At 39.5% G+C, this 21,400-nt stretch overlaps 1 protein-coding gene across 1 annotated transcript in view; it reads left to right on the top strand.

Moving 5' to 3' along the window:
* TLK1 (tousled-like kinase 1) overlaps positions 1-8,277 on the top strand; it is a 36,675-nt gene extending 28,398 nt beyond the window's left edge. Inside the window, exons 16-20 of the mRNA XM_009996141.1 lie at positions 80-249; positions 1,394-1,529; positions 3,997-4,108; positions 4,393-4,500; positions 7,496-8,277. Of these exons, the coding sequence (XP_009994443.1) occupies positions 80-249; positions 1,394-1,529; positions 3,997-4,108; positions 4,393-4,500; positions 7,496-7,672 (703 nt within the window). The 3' untranslated portion in view covers positions 7,673-8,277. The remainder of the gene's footprint in view (positions 1-79; positions 250-1,393; positions 1,530-3,996; positions 4,109-4,392; positions 4,501-7,495) is intronic.
* Positions 8,278-21,400: the final 13,123 nt, after the last annotated feature.

The following is a 21,400-nucleotide window of genomic DNA, read 5'->3' as shown; positions in this document are numbered from 1 at the left end:
GTATTAAACCAGGTTATCATATCTCTGTTTCTGATTGTGCAGTTGATATTTAATTTTGTCTCTCTAAATTCTACCCTAGGTTTTGCACGGTGTTAGAATACTGTGAAGGCAATGACTTGGATTTCTATCTCAAGCAACATAAATTGATGTCAGAGAAGGAAGCTAGGTCCATTGTCATGCAAATAGTAAATGCACTACGGTATCTCAATGAGATCAAGCCCCCTATTATACACTATGATCTTAAACCAGGTAAATGAGGAATGGTACAAATGAAAATGTTAATTTTTTAATATATATCCTTTATTTTGTTTGTGATTCATGCCTGAAAATACAAAAACTACCTTCTGTATGTGAAGCTTATTGTAAACAACTGAAAAAAGTGTTTATTTTTTGTTCCAGTTTTTCTGCAAAAATCATCTGTCTTTTCTTTGGAAGAATGCTTGACATTACTTTTATACCTTATTACTTTGATTTGAATTTATAGAATAAAACCATACAGCACATAGATAAATACATTGGTATTAGCAATATAGACACATAAGATCATCAGTATCCTGTCTGAGTATTGTGGAATGGTGGTGTGTAAATAATATTTCTCTTAACTTATTTCTTAGCCTGTAAAGGATTGAAATAGGTAATTGATCGCTTTCAGCATCCCACCATAAGTGCTTCAAAACAGAATTTAACAGTTTTCTTTACAATTAATAAAGAGCATAGTCATAAACAATGTATCCTGTCTTGAATCCGTGGCCTTTATTTTAGCACCCTGAATGAATGATGCTTTCCTTCTTCATGTACTTTAGTCTGCCACACTTCCAAGCATGGGGTTTGTAAAGTAACTGTTGTGCCAGCCTCTTTGCTTGCTCCTGTGTTATAAATTGTTCCTATAGATTTATCTCATATTATGGAATTGTACAGAATGTATTCTTAGTCTCATTAGGTTTTGTTCTTAGAGGAACATCATCAAATAACTTTCATATCAATACATTTTTGTACAACTTCAACACACAGATTAAGATTCATAGCACTACAGCAATTTCTTGCCACAATTTTGTGGCATATGTAAGCCATGAAACCCGTTGTGTAGGATTTGTTCTGGGCAGAAAAATCTGAAACTTCATTGTAGCCGCTATCCTGCTATGTTTTGGTGTTTCCTCTCGCGAGCTCCCAGCTGAGGGACCCATTTTGGGTGATGATAACCTAGAGGGATCCTGAGACTGAACTGAAATGTATCATAGTCAAGTTACTCCAGATTTGAGGATATAAAGATGATCTAACATTGTCACCACTCAAGAAGTTAGATGTTCCTGAAAATTTAACCTGGTTTTGAAAACAAAGCATTCTGTTAGCTGTTTTGAGGTATTTTTCTAATATATTTTTTTCTCCTGGATAGGTAATATCCTTCTTGTAGATGGAACAGCATGTGGAGAAATAAAAATTACTGATTTTGGTCTGTCCAAAATAATGGATGATGATAGCTATGGTGTGGATGGAATGGATTTAACTTCACAGGGAGCAGGAACTTACTGGTAATGCCAGGCTTGATTTTGCTGTTTAGACTGTGGGTTATTGTTCATAAAGTTAACTCTGAGAAAGCGCAAGGATTAAAAATATTAACATGGAGGGAAAATAAAGATTTTTCTGCAGTACTGTGAATGTTGATATTCCCAAATGTTAGAATGGTAACATAACAAGTAAGAGAGTGTAAGTGGTTTATTATATATAAAAATAAGTGTGGAGATGATCACTGTGATTTATAAACATGGTTTCCCTGAAGAAGCAGGTGTTTAATCTTTGGCTGCAGGTGGTTGAAGACGTTTAACAGAGTTATGATGATTAAGTGAGAGTTCTTAGTCCTTGGAAATCTTAGAGCAGGGATTACCAGCAGGTAATGTCCTTAGGACAAAAGAATATTTACTCTTGCATCCTAAAGGTCAATGACAGCTCAGCAGCTGTGATTTGTTTTCCATATGCACTTGCATACTTGTCCAAAAACCTGAAGTTTTATAGCTTCCTACAGAACAGAATAACAATAAGCATTTCATAGCTCACAGAAAAGCTGTTTCTAAAATTTGCTCTCTAAAGATGCAGGTTCTTCATGACACAGTAGCTCTATGAGCCTGGGTGCATGGTAGCTGTGTCAGGGTGGATGAAATACAGAACCTGTATTGGCCAGGTTAACTTGTGAATTCATTTGCTCTTTATCTTCTCATTCTGCCTGTAGTAAGATCAGAATCAGGAGCTGAGACCTAACTCTAAACAGATAAGCCAGTGTCATTCCCATTTGTTCTCCAGTTTCTCCCATATTCCAAAGTTGCACTTAATAAAGTTAACATTTTGTTCAGGAATTTTGGAAAAGAAAACAAAGATACTCTTTCACAAATGCCAGTGCACGCATGCTGTGAAAAGACAGTTATTCAAGTGAACATTTTAGAAATGTTAGGCTTTTGCTACTCTTTTGAATGCTTTGCCAATTTAAATACCAATTTACATAATTTATTGTATGGAAAAAAGTGTTGGCCTTTGCATTTCGTCTAAAGTGCCACAGGAACTAGTGGTGCTGTAAACTAAGAGATCAAAAAGGTCTGTGACAATTATAGATTTATGATGAAACTGTGTTTCTAACTCACACTTTCTCTGAGCCCAAAATCTTCAATCAGGAGGAAAATATTTTGAGTGAGTTTGAGGTGGGGAATGTCTGTTCAGAGCAGACGGCACAAATTGTCAGCAACATAGTGCTGGAAGGGATTTCCTGTCACTGGGTCCAGTTACCTGCCTTTCCAGGCAGTTAGGTCACGTAATCTCTTTTGTAAACTTACAGACACTTGTATTAAATTTACTTAGTGTTTTGTCCCCTGTAATCTGATTTGAAGTGTGTTCCGTAACCTGACTTCTCTGATCATTAGAAACCTAATCTTCTAATTTACAGACTGTTTATTTGTGGCCAGTTTATACTTGTTTGTTCCTGTGCCAACACTGTCCTCCCTGAAGTGGTACTTCCTGGTATACTTGCTCCTGAGTGTTTTTATAGCCTTTGGGTTTTTTCCCTGAATTATAGGCTCCCTGTTCTTCAGATCATCTTAGTAGCTTTCTTTGCATTTGCATCACTTTAAGCTGTTTTTTTTCTTGACTGTTGTAATCAGAATTGTATACAAGTATTCCAGAAGAGATGTTGATAATGTGTGAAATTCATATTTGCATTGCATTCTTATCTCATTTTTCTGCTTATTTCTGTTGCCACAAATATTTCTTAGCAATTTCTTTTAAAGCCTTTTATACTGTTGATGAAAAAATGTTTGGTCTGTTCGTTCTCTAATGGTTCTAATGCCTTTTTCAACATTATATATTGTAGTCAGTAATATCTAACTGCCTACATATTGATATGTTCAGGAGTTTTTTTGGTTTTTTTGTTTTTTTTAAGGAGGTTCCATTTCACTTGGTTTGCAGTTCAGGAATGTCACAGGAACTTCCTCAACTTTCAGCTCTTTAAGTATGGCTTTCTACAGATTACAAGAATGGAAATAGTAATCACCTTTGTCTACCATATGCCCCTCTGGTTAATGTCATCATTTTTACTAAAAACTTAGGGTCCTTAAGCCTTATCTTCATTATCTTTGATTCCTAGCCAAGCCTTGCTGTAACGTGCACTGTGTGGCTTTCATCTCTTCTTGTTGTAATAGAAAGACAAGGTTCATATTTTACCTAGGATCTCAAACCCAAAACAACACAAAAACAAACAAACAAAGAAATACACACACACACAAAAAGGGAATTAGTGATTTTAGGTAAAGAATAATAGTATTCATGCTTCTGTAAAATAGACCCTCTGACTAGACAAAAATCTGTAATGTCAGTTTTGATGGGTGTGCAAGAAGCTGGAGTACAGTTGTCAAAAGGTCAGAGATGAGTATGTGAACTGTTTGTATAATTTGAATTTGAATAAGTGATGTCATGCATCTACTTGCAGACACTGAGATGTGTGTTGTTTTTTTCCAGGTACTTGCCTCCAGAGTGTTTTGTAGTTGGCAAAGAGCCACCAAAGATTTCTAATAAGGTTGATGTATGGTCAGTTGGAGTAATCTTTTTTCAATGCCTTTATGGTAGAAAGGTAAGGAAAATGTTCTAAAATCTTGAGAGTTTTAGTGCAAATGCCTGCTTTCGTAGATTGAATTACAGTCATAAAGATGGGCATCTACATGGGAAATTCCTTGTGTTACTTTTTTGGTGGTGTGCATTGACATTGCAAGAAATGTAGACAATACTGACCGAAACTTCTTTGTTTACGGAATGGTTACTAGTTTGTATCAACATGGCAACAACTTACTGTAAATATTTATGAAATCAAAGTAGTTGGATAACTCTCATTAAGAAAATAATGTGCTTATTTTTCAGCCATTTGGCCACAATCAATCACAGCAAGATATCTTACAAGAAAACACAATATTAAAAGCCACAGAAGTTCAGTTCCCTGTCAAACCTGTTGTAAGCAATGAAGCCAAGGTAACTTTACATATGATCTCTGAGTAACAGTTAAAACATTCATCATAAAGGATTCAGCTATAAAATTTCTGTTAACTTAAGAATGCTTAAGAAGACATAGTAACTAAACATGTAGGAAAACATAATGGAGAGCTAGTATTTTATTTAAGCAAACTGATTCCTGGACTTTTCATATTCATGTACTTCAAAGTAAGAATATATATATTCAAGGAAAAAAAAATAATTCAAGGAATTTGCAAGTGTTTCTAAAGTAGGCTGCCTCAAAAATTATCTGCTTTGCTTTTTCCCAGAGGACTTTGTGTCTCACTAGAAGTTCTTGTGAAATGCTTCTGCTAACAGTAACAAGCTCTTTCTGAAAATAGCGAATGTTATTCTCTGCAGCCTTATTGGCTTGAAGAACTAATTGACTACCAGATACCTAGAGGATGTGCCTGCTGATGCTTTTCCCCTTGAAAGGTCATAACAAGTGTGTATTAACACATAGCTGAGTCTAGAAACAAATTCTTAAGAATCTGGGAGATATGTTGATGCTTGTGCAGGAAATAAGTTGCCAAAAGAGTTGATCTGCCGCAAAGATGTGGATGACAGTGTTTATTTTTTAAAATCTTATTTTGAAACATCTGTATGAAACTATCTATGTCGTACCTATCGAACTCTTCTCCACAGACTAGCTATTCAGAAACAGATTTAGTTGGCTTTCCAAATGATTGCAACTGTGAGCATCCATAACAAATCCAATTCTGTGAATATGGAAGAAAACTTTATATATGTGTTATTTGTCAAGCTTATTTGTCAAGCTGTCCAAATTTTTGAAAGATATATTCATGGCCAGATGAAGTAGAGATGTGCTTGTTGAAAAAAATGCCAAGAGAGTAGAAGGCCTTTTCAAGTTACAGCAACTAATTAAACATAGGGACATTTGGGACATGAACTGCAGAAAAATTAAGAATATTAAGATTTAGCTTCTAAAGATTGAAAGGAAAGGAGTCCTATTTCTAGAGAGTGCAGCTTCTGAAGAAAATAAGTCTTTTGGCTACATAAACCTGCTGTTACAATTTGTGGTATAGTTCCGTTGGCTTTATTTTCTAAAAGTAGTGTGAGTGAGTTGCAGTTCAGGTTATGAAAATTTGGTTGAAGAACTGCTGTTTGTCCTCGGTTATTTATCTTCACTTGGGTTTTTCATTTGCTGTTTTTCTTTTTTCACCCCCATTTGGGAAAATGGTGTCCCTTGAATGCAGATGACAAATATGCATCATATAACTGGTAACATTCCATATTGATAATTTATATCCCTGTATTTTAAATTTGCATTTCTTTGTCATTACTTGTTTTTATAGAGAGGACATCAGGAAAGAGCAGGCAGTTCAGTGTGGAGAAGTGGCAACTTATTTTAAATTCTCTGTGTATTCCATGGTCTGTTTGTTTGTTTGAAAGACTGAAATAAACTTTCAGTGTTCTCCACTCTTATTAACATTGTCACGGTAGCTGGAAGAGAGAGGGAGAAATTATTCTCTGGTGGAAATGCTCTAAAACAATTTCAGACTAACTTGTAAATTCAGAGCATTTATGATGACTGTGTAGAATCCAAATTGTCTTTCAGATTTATAGACCTGGCAGTTGGAAAAGAACAGCTTGTAAAGTGAAATTCTGATTTGGAAAACATGGGGATGAAATAAATATGGAACCTGAAATGACATTGTTTGTTAGTTTTCTGACTATAACTGTCCTTTGATCCTCCTTAGCTTTTTCCTAATTTGTTCAATATTCTCCTTTGCATCACAGTGATGTGTCTACAGTGCCACAGAGGCATGAAGTATTTTACAAACATTTTAGACAAACTGTTACTCTGAGGTTCTTGCAAACAACTCTTACAGTTAATTTTTAGGAAGAATTTATTGTGAAGAATTCTATTAAAATCCATAATGTCTAAGAACTTGTGAATATATATTAAAAGATGTGCATGATTTTTATTTTGTACCTTGTTCATGCTAGATATGTAAGTGATAGAAGTAAATTCTACCAGAATTCTTTGGAACTTGTATCATAGATTTTTTCCTTTAATCTCCAGTTTTTAATTGGAGCAAAGAACAAACAGCTGAACAGATTTATCAAAGAAAAGATACATCATTCTTTTAAATTACATTCTAAATTAAGTAATGATGTGCTAATCAGTTCTGTGGCAATAATAAGGATTTTCTATCATTAATATTGAAGCCCAAGCTCTCAAGAGACCAAATGTTCTGTGTACACTAGACATAAGACTTGACAGAAACTTTCAGGGCAGAATGGTTGGCGTACTTTGTATGGACCTAAACATAGGCTAGCAGCATGTCTGAATAACAATCCTGAAGCTAGATAGAGAATTTTTCAATCAATTAGATATTTTTAAGCAGATGGGATTGAGATTTTTTTCTGTGAAAAGAGCTCCAGCTAGGTAGTAGTTTCTTAAATAGCCTGTTATTTAATGCCTATTAAACATGGCAGCCACTGTTGTCAAATTTCACATTTTGTTCTATTCCATCATGGCACATGTGGTAATGCCTGCTTTCAAAGGTCAACTGAAGTATTGAAACTCTGTTCCTGCATCTTCCCATCTACTCTTCATCTCCCACACAGCTTCATGTTTTAGACACTGCGTGGAGCTTCTTTCTACTTTTACCGTCCTGACATTTGCTTCTGGTTTTTGCTAAGCTGTTCAGGGATAAGACACGCAAAATTCTAATGTTTTACTTGCAAATATAATTTCTAAACATGGAAATGCATATTTGAAGTATGATTATTTGAAGCCAATTTATTTGCTGATTTTTTTTACCAGCTGTGAAATGGCACTTTTTCATTGGAATCAGAAGTAAAATGTTACACTGTCATTTGGATTTAATTACATAAGAACATGAACTTGTTAAGAAGCTAGTTTATCAGGAAGACACGCATACTTGCTTGTAAACAGACATAATTATTTGGAATGGTGGTGTCACTTTTTAACATTCTTTTCTAGGCCTTTATTAGACGCTGTTTAGCATACCGAAAAGAGGATAGATTTGATGTCCACCAGCTGGCTAATGATGCTTATCTTCTCCCTCACATGAGGAGATCAAATTCTTCAGGAAACTTGCATATGACTGGGCTATCAGCATCCCCTACACCACCTACTTCAAGCATTATTTCATACTGAAATTTCTCCAGCCGAGGAGTGGTATGATATCTTTGTGTAGGTGCCAGATGCAGACTTGAGCTTGGAAACATTTAAGTGTTTTTATTCGGGACAAGTTTGATAACTGTGTTTTCAGACTGAAGTCCTCCTACATAGTGTCATTTGTATGATTGGAATGGATCATGGACTGTGAATAGATACACCCTTCTTGAGAAATACCTTTAAATGTTGAAGGATGACACATAGTGTTACACACTAACAGGTATACTGTGTTTCAGACTGAAGAAAAAAGGTTTTTAGTTTTTTCTGGGGAACATTGTAAATAATCTTTTTAATACTTAAAGTACATTTGGTTGATACTGGAAAGTTCTAACATGAAGGGTAGTTTTTCATTATTTAAATAAAAAGGGTAGTGAGCAAATTTGAAAACACAGGAAAAAATACTGTGCCTGGATATAAACTGAATAAACTGCCATCTTTATGAGACATTGATCTTTTTAAACCAAAGTAAGGAGTGAGAGATGGTAAAAGATGTGTTCTGTATCAGATTCCTCAGATAAAATTGTAGTATTTTATTTGGCAACTCAGGCTTGTACCTCCAAAACGGTGGTGTTTTCACTGAATTTAGATTGGAAGGATGATATAGAATTCCTGGTACTTATTTCTCAAATAGATTGCTAATTTTGAAATCTGCTCAATTTTCTAAAAATACTATACTGGCTGTGGTATTGAAACTTGTGAAACTTTCTGGGCTTCTGATAAAAGCAAGCAACAGTATGAAACCAAATGCAAGCAGGTCATGTATAATGTTCTATGCAGGAATAATGATAAATTCCCTTCTAGCTCTATTGTAAATTGTTGTACAGATGTCACATTTTCAGTTAAATTTCAGCAACTTATTCCTGTACAAATGTTTAAAGTATGGCTTTTTCTAATTGGATATTGTATTTTTTTTAAGTCTCCCTCAAGGCGCTTTTAATTGCTGCTAAATGACGTTGCTTTTACTTTTGCAAAAGAATCAAATGACCTCCTTAAGGTGCAAGTCAACTGTATGTTATAGAGAGAATAAGAGTAGGTAATTCATTAACAATCGAGGCATGTAAAACAGATCTGTGTTGGCAATATACAGTACAGTTCTTTAAGCCAGTTTACTGCGTTCTCAACCTGCAGAGCACGTCGATACTAGATGTAGAAGATGCTCAAGGTTATTATCTATTTCTGGAAGTTCCTATCAACAAGGAAATGTTTCTTGTGGCTTGTACAGGTATTTCAAAATGTGAAACATTTTCTAACTGCTTTGTATGGTAGAAACTTATTTTTCAGAACAGTGTATCTCTCTCCCATTCACTATTCTTTTTACTATCCCATTCTTGATGCTGAATACCTGTATGTAATTTTGTCCATGTTACAGGAAAAGGAGGCTGTATTACCACAGGTTTTCATTTAGTATTGTACAGTTAAACTGTTGCTCTTGTTTCTGATGTTGCAAGCCATTTTGTTTTCATTGTATATAAAGAAACATTAACTGTCTCTTTAAGATGCTGCTGAAATTGTAGAGAATGTAGCCAAAACAGTAATAAACAATGACAGTTGAAATTTCAAGGTTTTCATTGCATGTTTTTTGCATTTCAACAAAGGTCTAATCAGCTAACCATATCACTGAGCTATACTTAGCTATTTAAAGCAAACTTTAATTACAAAAAAGGGCAATAATAGAATAATTAATTTAAATAACATTGGAGGTGAAAGGGAAGGATTACATGAAACTTATAACACCTATTGTAATGAAGTAACCAAAACATCATTCACTGAATAGACCTCACAGAAACAACTTCAAATATTTCAGTGAGTCTTTCTAGAATTCTTCACCTGTGGAGTAAAATTAGCTCATAGAATAACATTAGACTCACGTAGTGACTGTTTCTGCCTGATGTTACACCAGAATACTAGGACTAAGCGTAAGTTAAATTGAATACTGTTTTGCCTAGGAAAAGGATGTAGGACTGTGTTAACTATATTTATTTGTAATGTGTTGTGATTATCCCGTGTAAAGAGAAGTCTGGCAATATATTAGACAACTACATAAGTAAATGGAAGTTTTACAGCACATAAAATTAAGAGGGTTTATGCATTATCCTAATTACGTACACACTTGATTTTCCTGTTAGAATCTGGAAGGAGGCTGTTGCAGCTGAATACATGACACTTACTCCAGCTTTACAAATACACATTTCTGAATTTGCAGCACTCATTCAGAGAGAGTGCTATATAGAAACACATGAAAGAGAAGAGTCACCATCTTAACTTCTGAATTAAAGTTGCATGATTTTTACCTCCAATAAACACACTTGTGCTCATTTTAGCATCTTACGGTACTGTTAACAAAAGTTTTGTATCCTCCCATGGAGTCATCCTGTGGTTGCAAGAAGACATCTGAGCATGTTTCCTGCCTGATATTCAGCAATTGGTGCTGGGATACTGAGAACAGAGGCTGAGTCCAGAAGCCTGAATTACTGCTGCTCTTGTATGTAATGAGTAATGCTGATCCACTTCTAGGTAATTCATGCATAGGTTGTTCAATCTGTATTTCATGCAAATTTTACTAATTTCATCATATGTCTGTCATCCATAACTAGTTTTCCTAAGCTCACTTCTAATATAGCAGCAGGTAGACAAAAGGAATTAAGTTAAACTTTATCAGGGCCTTTTGAATGAACCTTAGAAACAAAAGGCTTCCTTTACTTTAAATACGTAAATACTTTAAAATTTTCACTGAAGTTGTTGAGATTTCAGTGTGGAATATTATTCACCCCTAACTTGGTGTATGGTAGTTGATAGATACCATTTTCATGGAGGCTGTTAATATTTTAGTTTTCTAGAAATTGATTTTAACACTTCCAGAAGACTGGAAGGGCATCACGTTACTAGCCGACTGCCCGAGTGCTTCTGGCTGCACACACTGGCTGTGAGCGACCGGCTGCGTAACGAGAGGGGTTTTCTGCAGCCCTTGGGATGCGAGGCATGGGAGCGGGAGCCCCTGGCACGGAGCTGCGGGCTGCCCATGACTACCTCTGCAGGTGACTGGATAAAGTTTTTTTTTAAATGAGCAAGTCCTGGACAGGAAAACATGCCCTAGGGTTTGAAGCATCCTGGGTGCTCCTGCTCTGGCTTTGATGACTTCCTGCATAGGTGGAAGCCACAGGTGTGAGGCAGGGCCATTGGCCTTCCCCATCCCACAGCTCCCCTGGCCAGGCAGGACACAGACATAAAGCTTTGGGAGCAGACAGAGGTCCCCAATAGCACTGCTGCTCCAGCCTTGCTCTGGGTTCAGCTCTGCTGGGCCTGTCACAGCACAGCAGCTGTGGCAGCCTCTCCTCTCCTGCCACCATGTTTCCTACAGGGGGCTGCAACCATGAGGCAAGCAGGCCACCAGGAAGGGTGAGAGGGGTCTCTGGGACATTACTTTTCTTCAAAGAGCCTCTGGGACTTGCTGGTTTTATCCAGAAAAGGGAGATGGTGTTGGGAATTAGGGACTGTGGAGTCAGGCCTGGTCTGAGGCAGGGGGGGTGGAGGGGCCAGGCCTGGGCAGGGTGTTGGGGCAGGTTCGGCCTCACAATTTGGAGGCAGAGTAGTGGTAAGAGTCTTCAGATTTTGGTGTCTGTAACACTTCAGTCTCACAATTGCTGTTGTATTTTTTTACAAATGTTTATTTTACCTATCAGCTGCTTTCAGAGGGAGGACCCTGGTTTCACAGGTAAGGGGTGCCTGGCAGGTTGGAATGACAGTGTTACCATCATGGTCTCACACTGTGGCCAGCCAGGCTGCTACATCTGTCTGCTGCTATGCCAGGGGACAGGGCTCTGTCATTTCCACAGATCCAGCATGATCCTGCCGAGGGCTTCAAGGTGTAAATACCTCTCCTGACACCAGGAGCATATCCAGCTCCCGCCGTCAGGGACTCTAGGGCTCAGGACTGTGTTGTGTTTGTAGGAAAGGTAAGACTGCAAATGTTTTTAGAGAGATAATGAATAATCCAACAATCTGTGACACAATCTGTGTTTCTGTGACCACAGATTGATTAAAGGAGTCTATTAAGATAAATAGAGCTCCCCCCTGAGTCACCAACCTGGAGGTTAAATATCTGCTACCTGAAGCCAATGTGTTTCGAGATCCCCTATCTACAACCAAAACAGGTTTTACTTGGTTCTTAATGCTTACTAGACAAGAACCCCTGAAAAACTCTAGTCTCTTCTAGTACTTAACTTTGGCTCAGGTTTACTTACATCCTGACAAATTTGTCCAATTTATTCTTAAAGATCCCCATTAGTAGCGGCTGCATTACTTATCCAAACAATCTACTCCAGGTTTTCCTAGCACCTGGTCTTTCTTGCTGCTTATTAAGCCTATTATTTCCAACCCTGTGCACTATTTTTTGGCGGGATTCCTGATAGCGGGGAAGGGCCCCAGGTGTGGCTCCGGTAAGAAGCTGAGAAGTTCCCTCTGCTCCAAAACCAGCCAAGGAGCCATTAGACAGAGACAATAGATGTGCCTCTGCGATTAACATGCGAAAGAACTGAGGTAAGATCTGAGCAGAGCAGCACTTAGAGAAAAAGAGCTGTGCTGGAGAGGTGAAAGGCAGTGCTGGGGTGAAGATCCGGGTGGTTGGTGAGGAAGAAGGTGCCCAAGCAACCCACGGTGAGATGGCAGCTGTCCCCCTGCTTTCGTGGAGGAACGCGGTGGAACATTTCCTGAAGGCGCCAGGAGGGGTGAACTTAGCCAGTGGACTTGGATTTGCGGCCAATGAAGCCGGATTATGTAGCCGTGGAAGACCCTGGCGCCAGGGGGGGTGAATGTTCCCGAAGCAGCCCGTGACTCTGTGGGAAGGCGGCGATGGAGCAGCTCTGGATCTCGTGGAGAGGATTTATGAAGGAAAGGTACGTGGAAAACTCTCTCCCATGGGAAGGACCCCCGTGAGGAAGCAGGGGAGGACTGTAAGGAATCCTTTTTCCTGAGGAAGGCGCGGCAGGAACCACCAGACTGTAGACTTAACTGTAAACCCCATCCCCTGCCCCCTGTGCCGCTGTGGGAATGGAGGGAGAGAAATCGGGAACAAAGCGCTTTGGGCCCGGGAAAAGGGAGGTGCGGGGGTAACATATGCAAGCCCTGCTCTTTGTGTTGTGTGTGTCCTGTATGTGTTTGATTAGTGTGAAATTAAATTATTATTTTTCCCCAAGTTGAGTCTGTTTTGCCCGTGACCTTAATCGCTGAAGGTCGCTCCTTGTCCTGTGTCTCGACCCATGAGCTTCTAGCTGGGCTTTGTTTTCCCCTTTGCAGCGTGTAGGGGGGAGTTCGCGGCCACGTGGCCGCTGCTTTGTTGCCGGTTTAGGCCCAGCCACTATAGGCATGAAGCACAGATCCCTGCCATGGGTAGCACACGATTTTTGCTTGCTGTACAGTCTCCGTGTATTTAATTTTGAACTTCATACATTCTTCTTGAGTATCCTTTGGAGTTAATATCATCCTTTGAACAAGTGGGGGTCTTGCGTTATTTATTTCAGATTTTGAACTCCTAACAGAACTTTAGGGAAACTCCTGCTGTTGAAGCAATTATTTTTTTCTATTTTACTTTAAATAATTGAGACACCTTGCAATCTTCTCATTGTGCTATGTTTCCCAAGGCAGTAAAATTCTGTGTGTAAATCAAAGGGAAATGCTTTGACTAGAAATCTCATTTTGTATCTAGAGCTGATCAGCTATCATTAAAAAATGACACTGTTTGAATTTCAGAATCCCCTTGGGCATATATGTGGCTATCTTGTGTGCATCATGAATACGCGTACTTCCTGTTTAAAAAGTGGAGGAGATCAAGACCACATTTGCTGTGTCCTCAGACAATGTGCTGCCATCAGACCAGGAGGTCAGCTAGCAAGGTAAGGTGTTTTCTCACTTGTGTGAAATCTATGCTGTGGTATTCAGCAGAGCACAACTCTGCAGCCCAGTGGAACAAGTGTTTCCTGGGAGGAGAAGGCTATGGCCTCAGCCCTAAGCCTGATACTGTTTCTGTTGTATTTTCTATGTAAAAAAAAGCCATAAGCAGTCCCTGGACATTACCCTTGTATTTGCTGTTAATCTTGGGAAACCTGTTTACGCATACACAGGTTTTGAGTCAGTTTTGCAGGTGGCCTGGGGTTGTGGCTTCCTGTTACTTTTAGTGTTGATGCACACAGGGGTTGCGTAATTACTCCTTCGACTGAGTCTGGAAGGTCCTTAGCAGAATCTGACTTCAGTAAGGCCTGGGAGTGTCTACACCTCAAAGAGGCATAAGGACAATCCAGTGTTTTGGTGCTCAGATGTGCCTGTCAGTACCTTGCTGGATCAGTAGCCTAGTTTATTTTTTATGTTGAAATGCTGAAATATTTATAATTTAGGACAGAAGGATTATTTTTTTTTCATTATTCTAACTGAAGGGATAAAAGTGCCACACACTCCTTAAAGTTCAGTTTTGTTTAGTCTTATGTGGGGGGAGACAAGATAAAACCATTCCCTACAGGTGTGTATGTGTGTAAAGATTGTATTTGAGATTATACTGCTCTTAGGTATGATCTGGCAATATGTGTTTCCTACTGCCCAAATGCCTTTCAACCTAAATTTCTATATTATCCGCACACCTTTCACTGCAATGGAGTAACTGGAACTTTGGCTTGTAGGGAAGGAGACCCTGTGGCACTTAACTATGCAGTTGAGTTTGCGGATTAAAAACACTAAGTGAAAACAGGACATGAAAAACATAAGCTTGATAAATATTTGTTGTAGGTTCATGTAGGGTTTTCTTCTCCCTATGATCAGGTCTTCTGTTCCTTCATCTGAAGTGGTTCCAGACAATATAGTCCTTTGATAGTCTCTCGTAACTTCTCTGCATTGTTACAGTATTTCTGCCCATAACCTCAGTCCTCTCACCACACTCCAGATGTCCAAAGCCGTGCTTGGGCTTTCCTCCCAGCAGGTACAGCACAATGATTTAGTGGATGGTGCAAACTGACTTCCAGCCGCCTGTGCTGCAGTGAGCAATACAAATCTGCTGTGCAGCTGGGTGTCATGAAGTGATGCACTAGTGTGGGATGACTGGTGAAAGTGTGTCCTGGTCTAAGCCAGGATAGAACCAATTTTTATTTCTAGTCATTATACTTTTCAGTAAAGTTTCTTCTAAGTAGCCCCACTTGGTGAAATTAACAGCATATTTTCAGTCACTGCCTGCTTCTGGGAATGCTAATACTTAATGTTGTAGTCAGGGCTAGAGAATGGTGTGCAGAACCACAGCTACTGCTTGGATCTGAGAAAACATCCTATGCCATTCACATAAGTGCCAACCCAGCATTAACCCATGACAAGGCAATTTACAAATCAAATCTATATTCACCTTTTGAGGAAAGGTACAAAATTAACAGAACCTTTAAAGTGGAATACAGCTAATGTGCAAAGAGTCTGTGCCACAGTAATTCCCCAGGCAGCCCTAACTGTTAGCAACATCAGGAGAGTTTGGTGTGCTGACTAAGGACAACAGGTGGAGTAGAGGCACTGTGGCCAGGCTCTGTGGTGAACATGGATGCCTGAAGGTACTATGGAACTGATACACTGCACATTTGGAGACATCATGGCTGGACTTTCTAATAACATTGGCATCTGAAGGTTCCCTGGAGCAGACAAGTTGCATATTTCATATTCTTGGCCAAAAATCTGTCACTTTTTTGACAAACTAATGTCCTTTAGTCAACTTTGCTCATTATAATTTAATTTTAATACTAAAACACACCTCCTTCCCAAAAGCTACCTGCCTCCCAGGGGTAGACCACCCCCCAATGAGCATATGCTCTGAATTTTCTTTAGTCTATACCTTTAAAAGCAAAGTAAGAGAATTTCACACCAACCATGACAAAGGTATGTGTGACTAGAGTCCCTCAAGCTCCACCTGCAAGATAACAGCCCAATAAAAATGGCCTAACAGGGGAAGGATGCTAGGGAAGATACCTTCACCAGGCCTTTATCAGGATTACCCTTGACTTTTGGGATCAGTCAATGGGCTGAGCCTCTCTTACCTCCCCCCCGCCCCCTAGGGACACCTTTGGGTAAGACTCGAACACTTGGTTAGGCCAAGTGCACCCTGAAAAACTTAGAAATCTCCCTAGAACTCCCTTTTTCCTTTATTTTTCCCTCTTTTCCCCTTTTTCTTTCTAGCCACTTTACACATGTGCACCTGCTTTGTAGTCAGCTAATTTATCACCAGCAATCCAAAAAACTTGTGTATCTGTTGCTGCACTGAGTCATGCTGTTGTTTGACTCAGCCGAGTGTTGTCCCTGAATGTGACCGAACCTTTGAGTGTGACTGTGCTAGTTCAGGTGGGGTGTGACTGGGCAGGTAGTGTGATGTTAGCAGTGCATCTGGACTTGTGGTAGTCCAGCTGAAGTGTTGGGTTTGGCCAGACTGCAAACATTGATTTGGGCATCACTCAGAAACTATACCCATCTGCCCCCAGACCCTCTGTTACCTCAGGATGGGCTACAATGCAAGGGGATGTAGTTTCTGCCTGATTATTTTAGCCCTTTGTAGCATAACAGCAAGGCTGCTGAAAGGTGGTGGTGGCTTTGCAGTGACAGTGTGTATGTCTCCAGTTGGTCAGTGGTGCTTAGGCAGTGGTACTGTTTCTGTGCACATTTCAGCACTCTGGGATTTGGTGCTCAGGGCTCAGTGAAGCAGAAGCAGAGGAAACACCTTTGCTGCTTTTCTTCAGGTCCATGTTCCAAAATCTCAGTTGTTTTATTACACAGTAGTCACATGGATTTTTAATTATTTTTTTTTGTATTCAAGTAAAGACAGGGACATCTATTTTTTTCACCTTTCCTCAGCCTTTCTGAGCCACATCAGCCTTCACTGTTGTGTGATCCTGTGAGTGTGTTGGAAGTCTTTAGTTCAAAAGAAACTGTAATGTTGTAGTCTTACGTCCTCCGCTATCACACGTATGTGTAACCAGGGCAGCAGAGTATTGAGTTATGGAAACTGTATTGAAGGAGTGTCTGTACCCTCCTCGTGGCTTTCCTTCCCCATCTAGTTGTGCTGTTACAGGTGATACTGATAACCAGCCTTGTGCCCTCTTCCCTTCCTTAGAGCTGTTCATAGGCCTTTTCTGTCCTGTGAGAAGAAGGGCAAGTATCTGATTTTTCATAGTTGATGCCTATGCTACATTTAGACCCACTACCCCTTATTTGAACTCAAGTAAAAGATAGTATGGGGTTCATCAAACTAAGCTTTTGTAAGGTCTCAGACGTATCAGGAGATCCAAGTGCCTCATCTAGCTCTCAAGACATTGTCCTTGCAACTAGAACAGCTGGGCTGGTGCTCAGCACCAGCATGTCACCATGCAGGCATATTCCATGATGTATAGAGGACTGGATGGATACCAAAGTTTCCTGAGTCAGTTTAACACAATGTTGTTGTCTGCAGGGCCTTGAAGAATGTTGTCTGAATACACAGGGATGTGTTTTTCAGCATAAGCTGTTTCCTGTTCATATTCCAGTAATGCTTCAACTAACGAGTTCTCAATGGTGCAAATGCAAGACAAAATCAGAAGAGATAATTTATTGTGTCTTAACCTGTAGAGCTATCCTCATGACTTTATTAGGCCTGAAAGGAAAGCTGGAAAAGGGAACTTGACTTCCCACCAGCATTGGTGAGAGCTTTGCAGGACAGAGCACTGAGAACTGTGATGCTTTGTGCATGCATGAGCAGATCCAGCAGATCTTCATCTGTCTTAAGTGGTAGAACAGTGGTTTCCACTATAAACGTGGGCAACAGCAAAGACTTCAAGTATTCAAAGAAGTAAAACGTGCTCCCATCTGCCCTTGAGCTGAGCATGACAGATGAGTGGGACTTGCCAAATGGTTGCTTATACAGAGCTGACTTAGAGAGAAGGTGCAGCTTCTCTCCTTCTAGGTTTGTTCCTCTAAACAGCCACATTAAGAGTTATCACACAGCTTTATACATTTACATAATGGAAAACTTTCTTTGTGACAAAAATAATCACCCTAACTAGTGCACAAGTGGGGTTTTTTTACCTGCTTGCAGCTGTGGCTCAGTGGCAGCTGGCAGAGCTCCCATTACCAATTCAAGCACTGGAATATCTTCCCTGCATGCCCTTCTCTTGCAAAACCAGGTGAGTAACATACTAGTTGACAAACTACACATGAGCACTTGCCCATAGTGAATTTGGAGCATCTTACTCCATTGGTTAAATGTCAACTCACATACATTTATATGATACCACAAAATCATCATGTTGCTTGTAGGGTTACAAAAGGATGTATCAGATGCTGAGCCTGATCTCATAAATTGTCTTCTTAGAGCTGTCAGATGTCAGGACAGTTTTATTAATGAGCTCAAACACATTCCAGTCTAACAAATTAGCATATCATAAAGGTTATTGTCCTATCACCCAGTTAACAAAACACATACAGATAAAATAGAAAAATTACTTCTCTCTCTTCCTTTATAATCTGTCAGAATTCATGTGTTTTAATGAACCTTATCCTTTTCCACTTACATTAATACTTAATATTTTGGTAAAATTAAAATCTCAATATTCAGTTGCAGGTTAAACAAAACATGGTCTTAATGGTGAAAACTAAAGATTGGGTTTTTTCCTCCTTATCTCAGAGACCACTGAGGAATTCAGCTGAATTATGTTGAGATAGCTTTTCTATTTTGGGGCATGATTTGGTGTGCTCTGCTAACATCAGGCAGCAATGTGTAGGTCTCCTTTTTTTATTCAGTGTGTCAGGTCAAGTTTTTCTGGTTTTGGGTTTTGCAAATGTTTACTTAGGCTGCAAAGGATTTTGCTAGTTTTGTGCTAAGGAGTAACACAGACAGGGCACAGAGATCATGGAGAAGAGCCAGTATGAGCCATTCAATTTGAAACTGAGGGAAAAGCACACAGGAATCAGCTAGGTAAGGCTACATGTACTTGGATGGTGTGACTGAAGTGACACTTCAGCTGTGCTCAGGTAACTTGCAATATGACCAGAACACTTTCAAACTCAGCCACTACACACTGGGTGGATATAAGGTGAATTGCTGTAATAGCTACTGGCAAAGTTTTACATTGCATTCCACATTCAGATATCCAGAAAATGGGGAAAAGTAGTGGTGCCTGAATCATCACAACCTTAAAAGCAACACATTTGCTGGTCATAAATCATCCCAAAACCAGGGAGGTACATCAAAACTCACCTTGCTACTGGAGATCTACCTCAGACACACATGCTAGCAGCCCAGGGTAGAAGGAAGCTCACGGTATCCCAGTGCCTGCTAGATGGCAAAGCAAGGTGCTGTATTCAGGCAGCTGCCTTACCTGTCTGCACCTCACACTGGCAGTACCAGAGCAGTAGATGCTGTAACTGGGTGTTCAGGACTCCTCATCCCGCTGGGATATTGGAGCAGGGATTCTCTGTCTTTTGCAGGCAAAGGATTTAAATAGTAATGACTAATTGGCCTGAGGTATCTGTATTTGCTAGTATTTGGCTGTAATTGAGTAGCTAGCAATTCAACAAATACTAAGAGAAAAGTGTTTCTCTTATAGCTTACGTAAAGCAGGGAGGAATAGCTTGTAACAAAGGGTGGAAAAAAACTTCCTGGTTTACACAGTCCATCTGACTTGGAGCAGGAGTCTTGAAATATGAATTGAAGCTTCCACAGTGAAGTCTGACTTCTCTTTGGAGTTCAAAGCAGTGTTCAGTTGTAGTGTTTGGGAGAAGGATCCGTAAAAGAACTTAACTCTTAACAATTCTGAATTTTGCCTCTTCAATTTTTATGTTAAGTTCTAGCCTGTTATTATGTCACTTCAAACTGTAATGTGCTCAAATACTGTATGATGAATCTATAAAATGCATTGATTGATACCTAATAGTTTAAAGCAAGATTCACAGGATATAATTGAAAATGGCTGGAAATACTGAAAGTCAGCTCTTCTCTCTGCTCCGGACTTTGTTCTTATTACTACCATTCTTGTTATTTGAAATAAGGCAATCACAACTTAGAAGCTTTTAAAGTTCCATTTTATCATTTTCAAGTCAAACATCTCTTTGTGATGATCACTGCTTACGATTTCTAAGATTTTATTCATAGGACATTGTGCTGATAAGGTGAATTAATGATAGGAGGTAGTTCTAATTTCTAATATGGTGAAAGAAACAGTGATAGGTACTACAATATATAATCTGCAAGAGAGTTTTTCACTTAAAAAATATAATATAGCTGTTACTAATCTAAATAGCATGGCTGTTGGGTTTTAGGACAATTAAATATCATTTTACCATTGACCCAAGAGAGGGTTTCCCTTTCAGCTCAGGCTGCCCCACTGCCCTGCTGTGCTCCCTCTAGAGCCCCTGGAGAAAGAGGCACTTCCCCAGAGGCAGGTGTCCCCTCACAGCTGCACTTCGGTGCACTGGCTTTCGAGGAGCACCCCTCTTGATGGGGGCAATTGACTGGCTACCCTACCAGTGCTCTCAAATTTTCATTGTGTGGACATCTTGCCAGAGATTTTCTCCTTCCCTCTGCAGTTGCACTAATAACTTCCTTCTCCAGACATGATCCAACAGTGTGCTGTATCCAGCTGAAACGACAGGGGGAAATTTAGACACAATGCAATAAAGCAACTGGAATTTGTTTGTCATAAACCCCAAGGGCATGTTCTCATTAAACCAGTGAGTTGTATCCAACAGTTCTGTTCTTTCATGTTTGCATTTCACCCCTCTAAACTGCCAGAGATTAGAGCCTGCTTTCAGTGCTGTCTGTGGGTCTCTGCTCAGCTTGCCAGGGAGGAAACTTTTCAGCCAGGGCTTGGAACAAAGAGTGTTCCTCCACACAACAGCTATTAATACCACCCTTGTGGGTGGCATACTAGCTTCATTCACTCACCAAAGTCAGACATGTGAAGAGGAGGGCAAGGGGGTGAGGTGCTTATCTCTCACCTGACAGCAGAGATGTTCTGCTGCAGCAGGCAAAGCCACAACAGGACATACAAGAAACATCCCCGTGTGAGTCAACATCATGTCCCCTGGGGCCTTCAGGTTATTTTAGTGTTTCTTTTGTGCCATCATGGAAGTACTTGACCAAGCCAATGCCTTTTTTAGTGTATGAGAGAGACCTAGCACACAGCACAGATTAGGAAAACCAACATTTCCAAGAAATAGTAATTGATCACTGCAGCTGTGCTACCAGCATTTAAGCACTCAACACCATATCTGCATAATTATCTCAATAAAGAGTAGGAGTTACAAAAAAATCTCCTAAACTAATGTAGGAAGGACCTTGTGCTTTAATTATCCCATATACCATGGACACAGAAGTGATTTTTCCTGTAGGTCCTGCATGAATTCTAGTGTCTGAAGTTCCTATCTAATACTGCATCTAAGTTCTCTATCTTTTGGACACTTAAAGCTGAATCTACACTGAGCATTAGATGCCTTTGTATACTGTGACTAAGCAATTCTATCTGCTCTTGGCAGATATGTACTAATCCAGGATGCAAATATAAAATAGCTTTGTAAGTGCAATAAATTTGTAGTTTTGAGGTCAGTAAAATTCTCAATCAATACTCTTTATATGTGGTTAGATTAATTAATAGTATTTCTGAGTCAAACAAAACCACTGATAAAGAATTTACAAAGACTGGTGCCATGCTAGGCAGCATGTTTAAACTT

This window comes from Chaetura pelagica, unplaced genomic scaffold (genome assembly GCF_000747805.2).
Source record: "Chaetura pelagica isolate M959 unplaced genomic scaffold, ChaPel_1.0 scaffold3, whole genome shotgun sequence".
Classification (NCBI taxonomy): domain Eukaryota; kingdom Metazoa; phylum Chordata; class Aves; order Apodiformes; family Apodidae; genus Chaetura; species Chaetura pelagica.
This window is presented reverse-complemented; position numbering and strand designations above follow the sequence as displayed.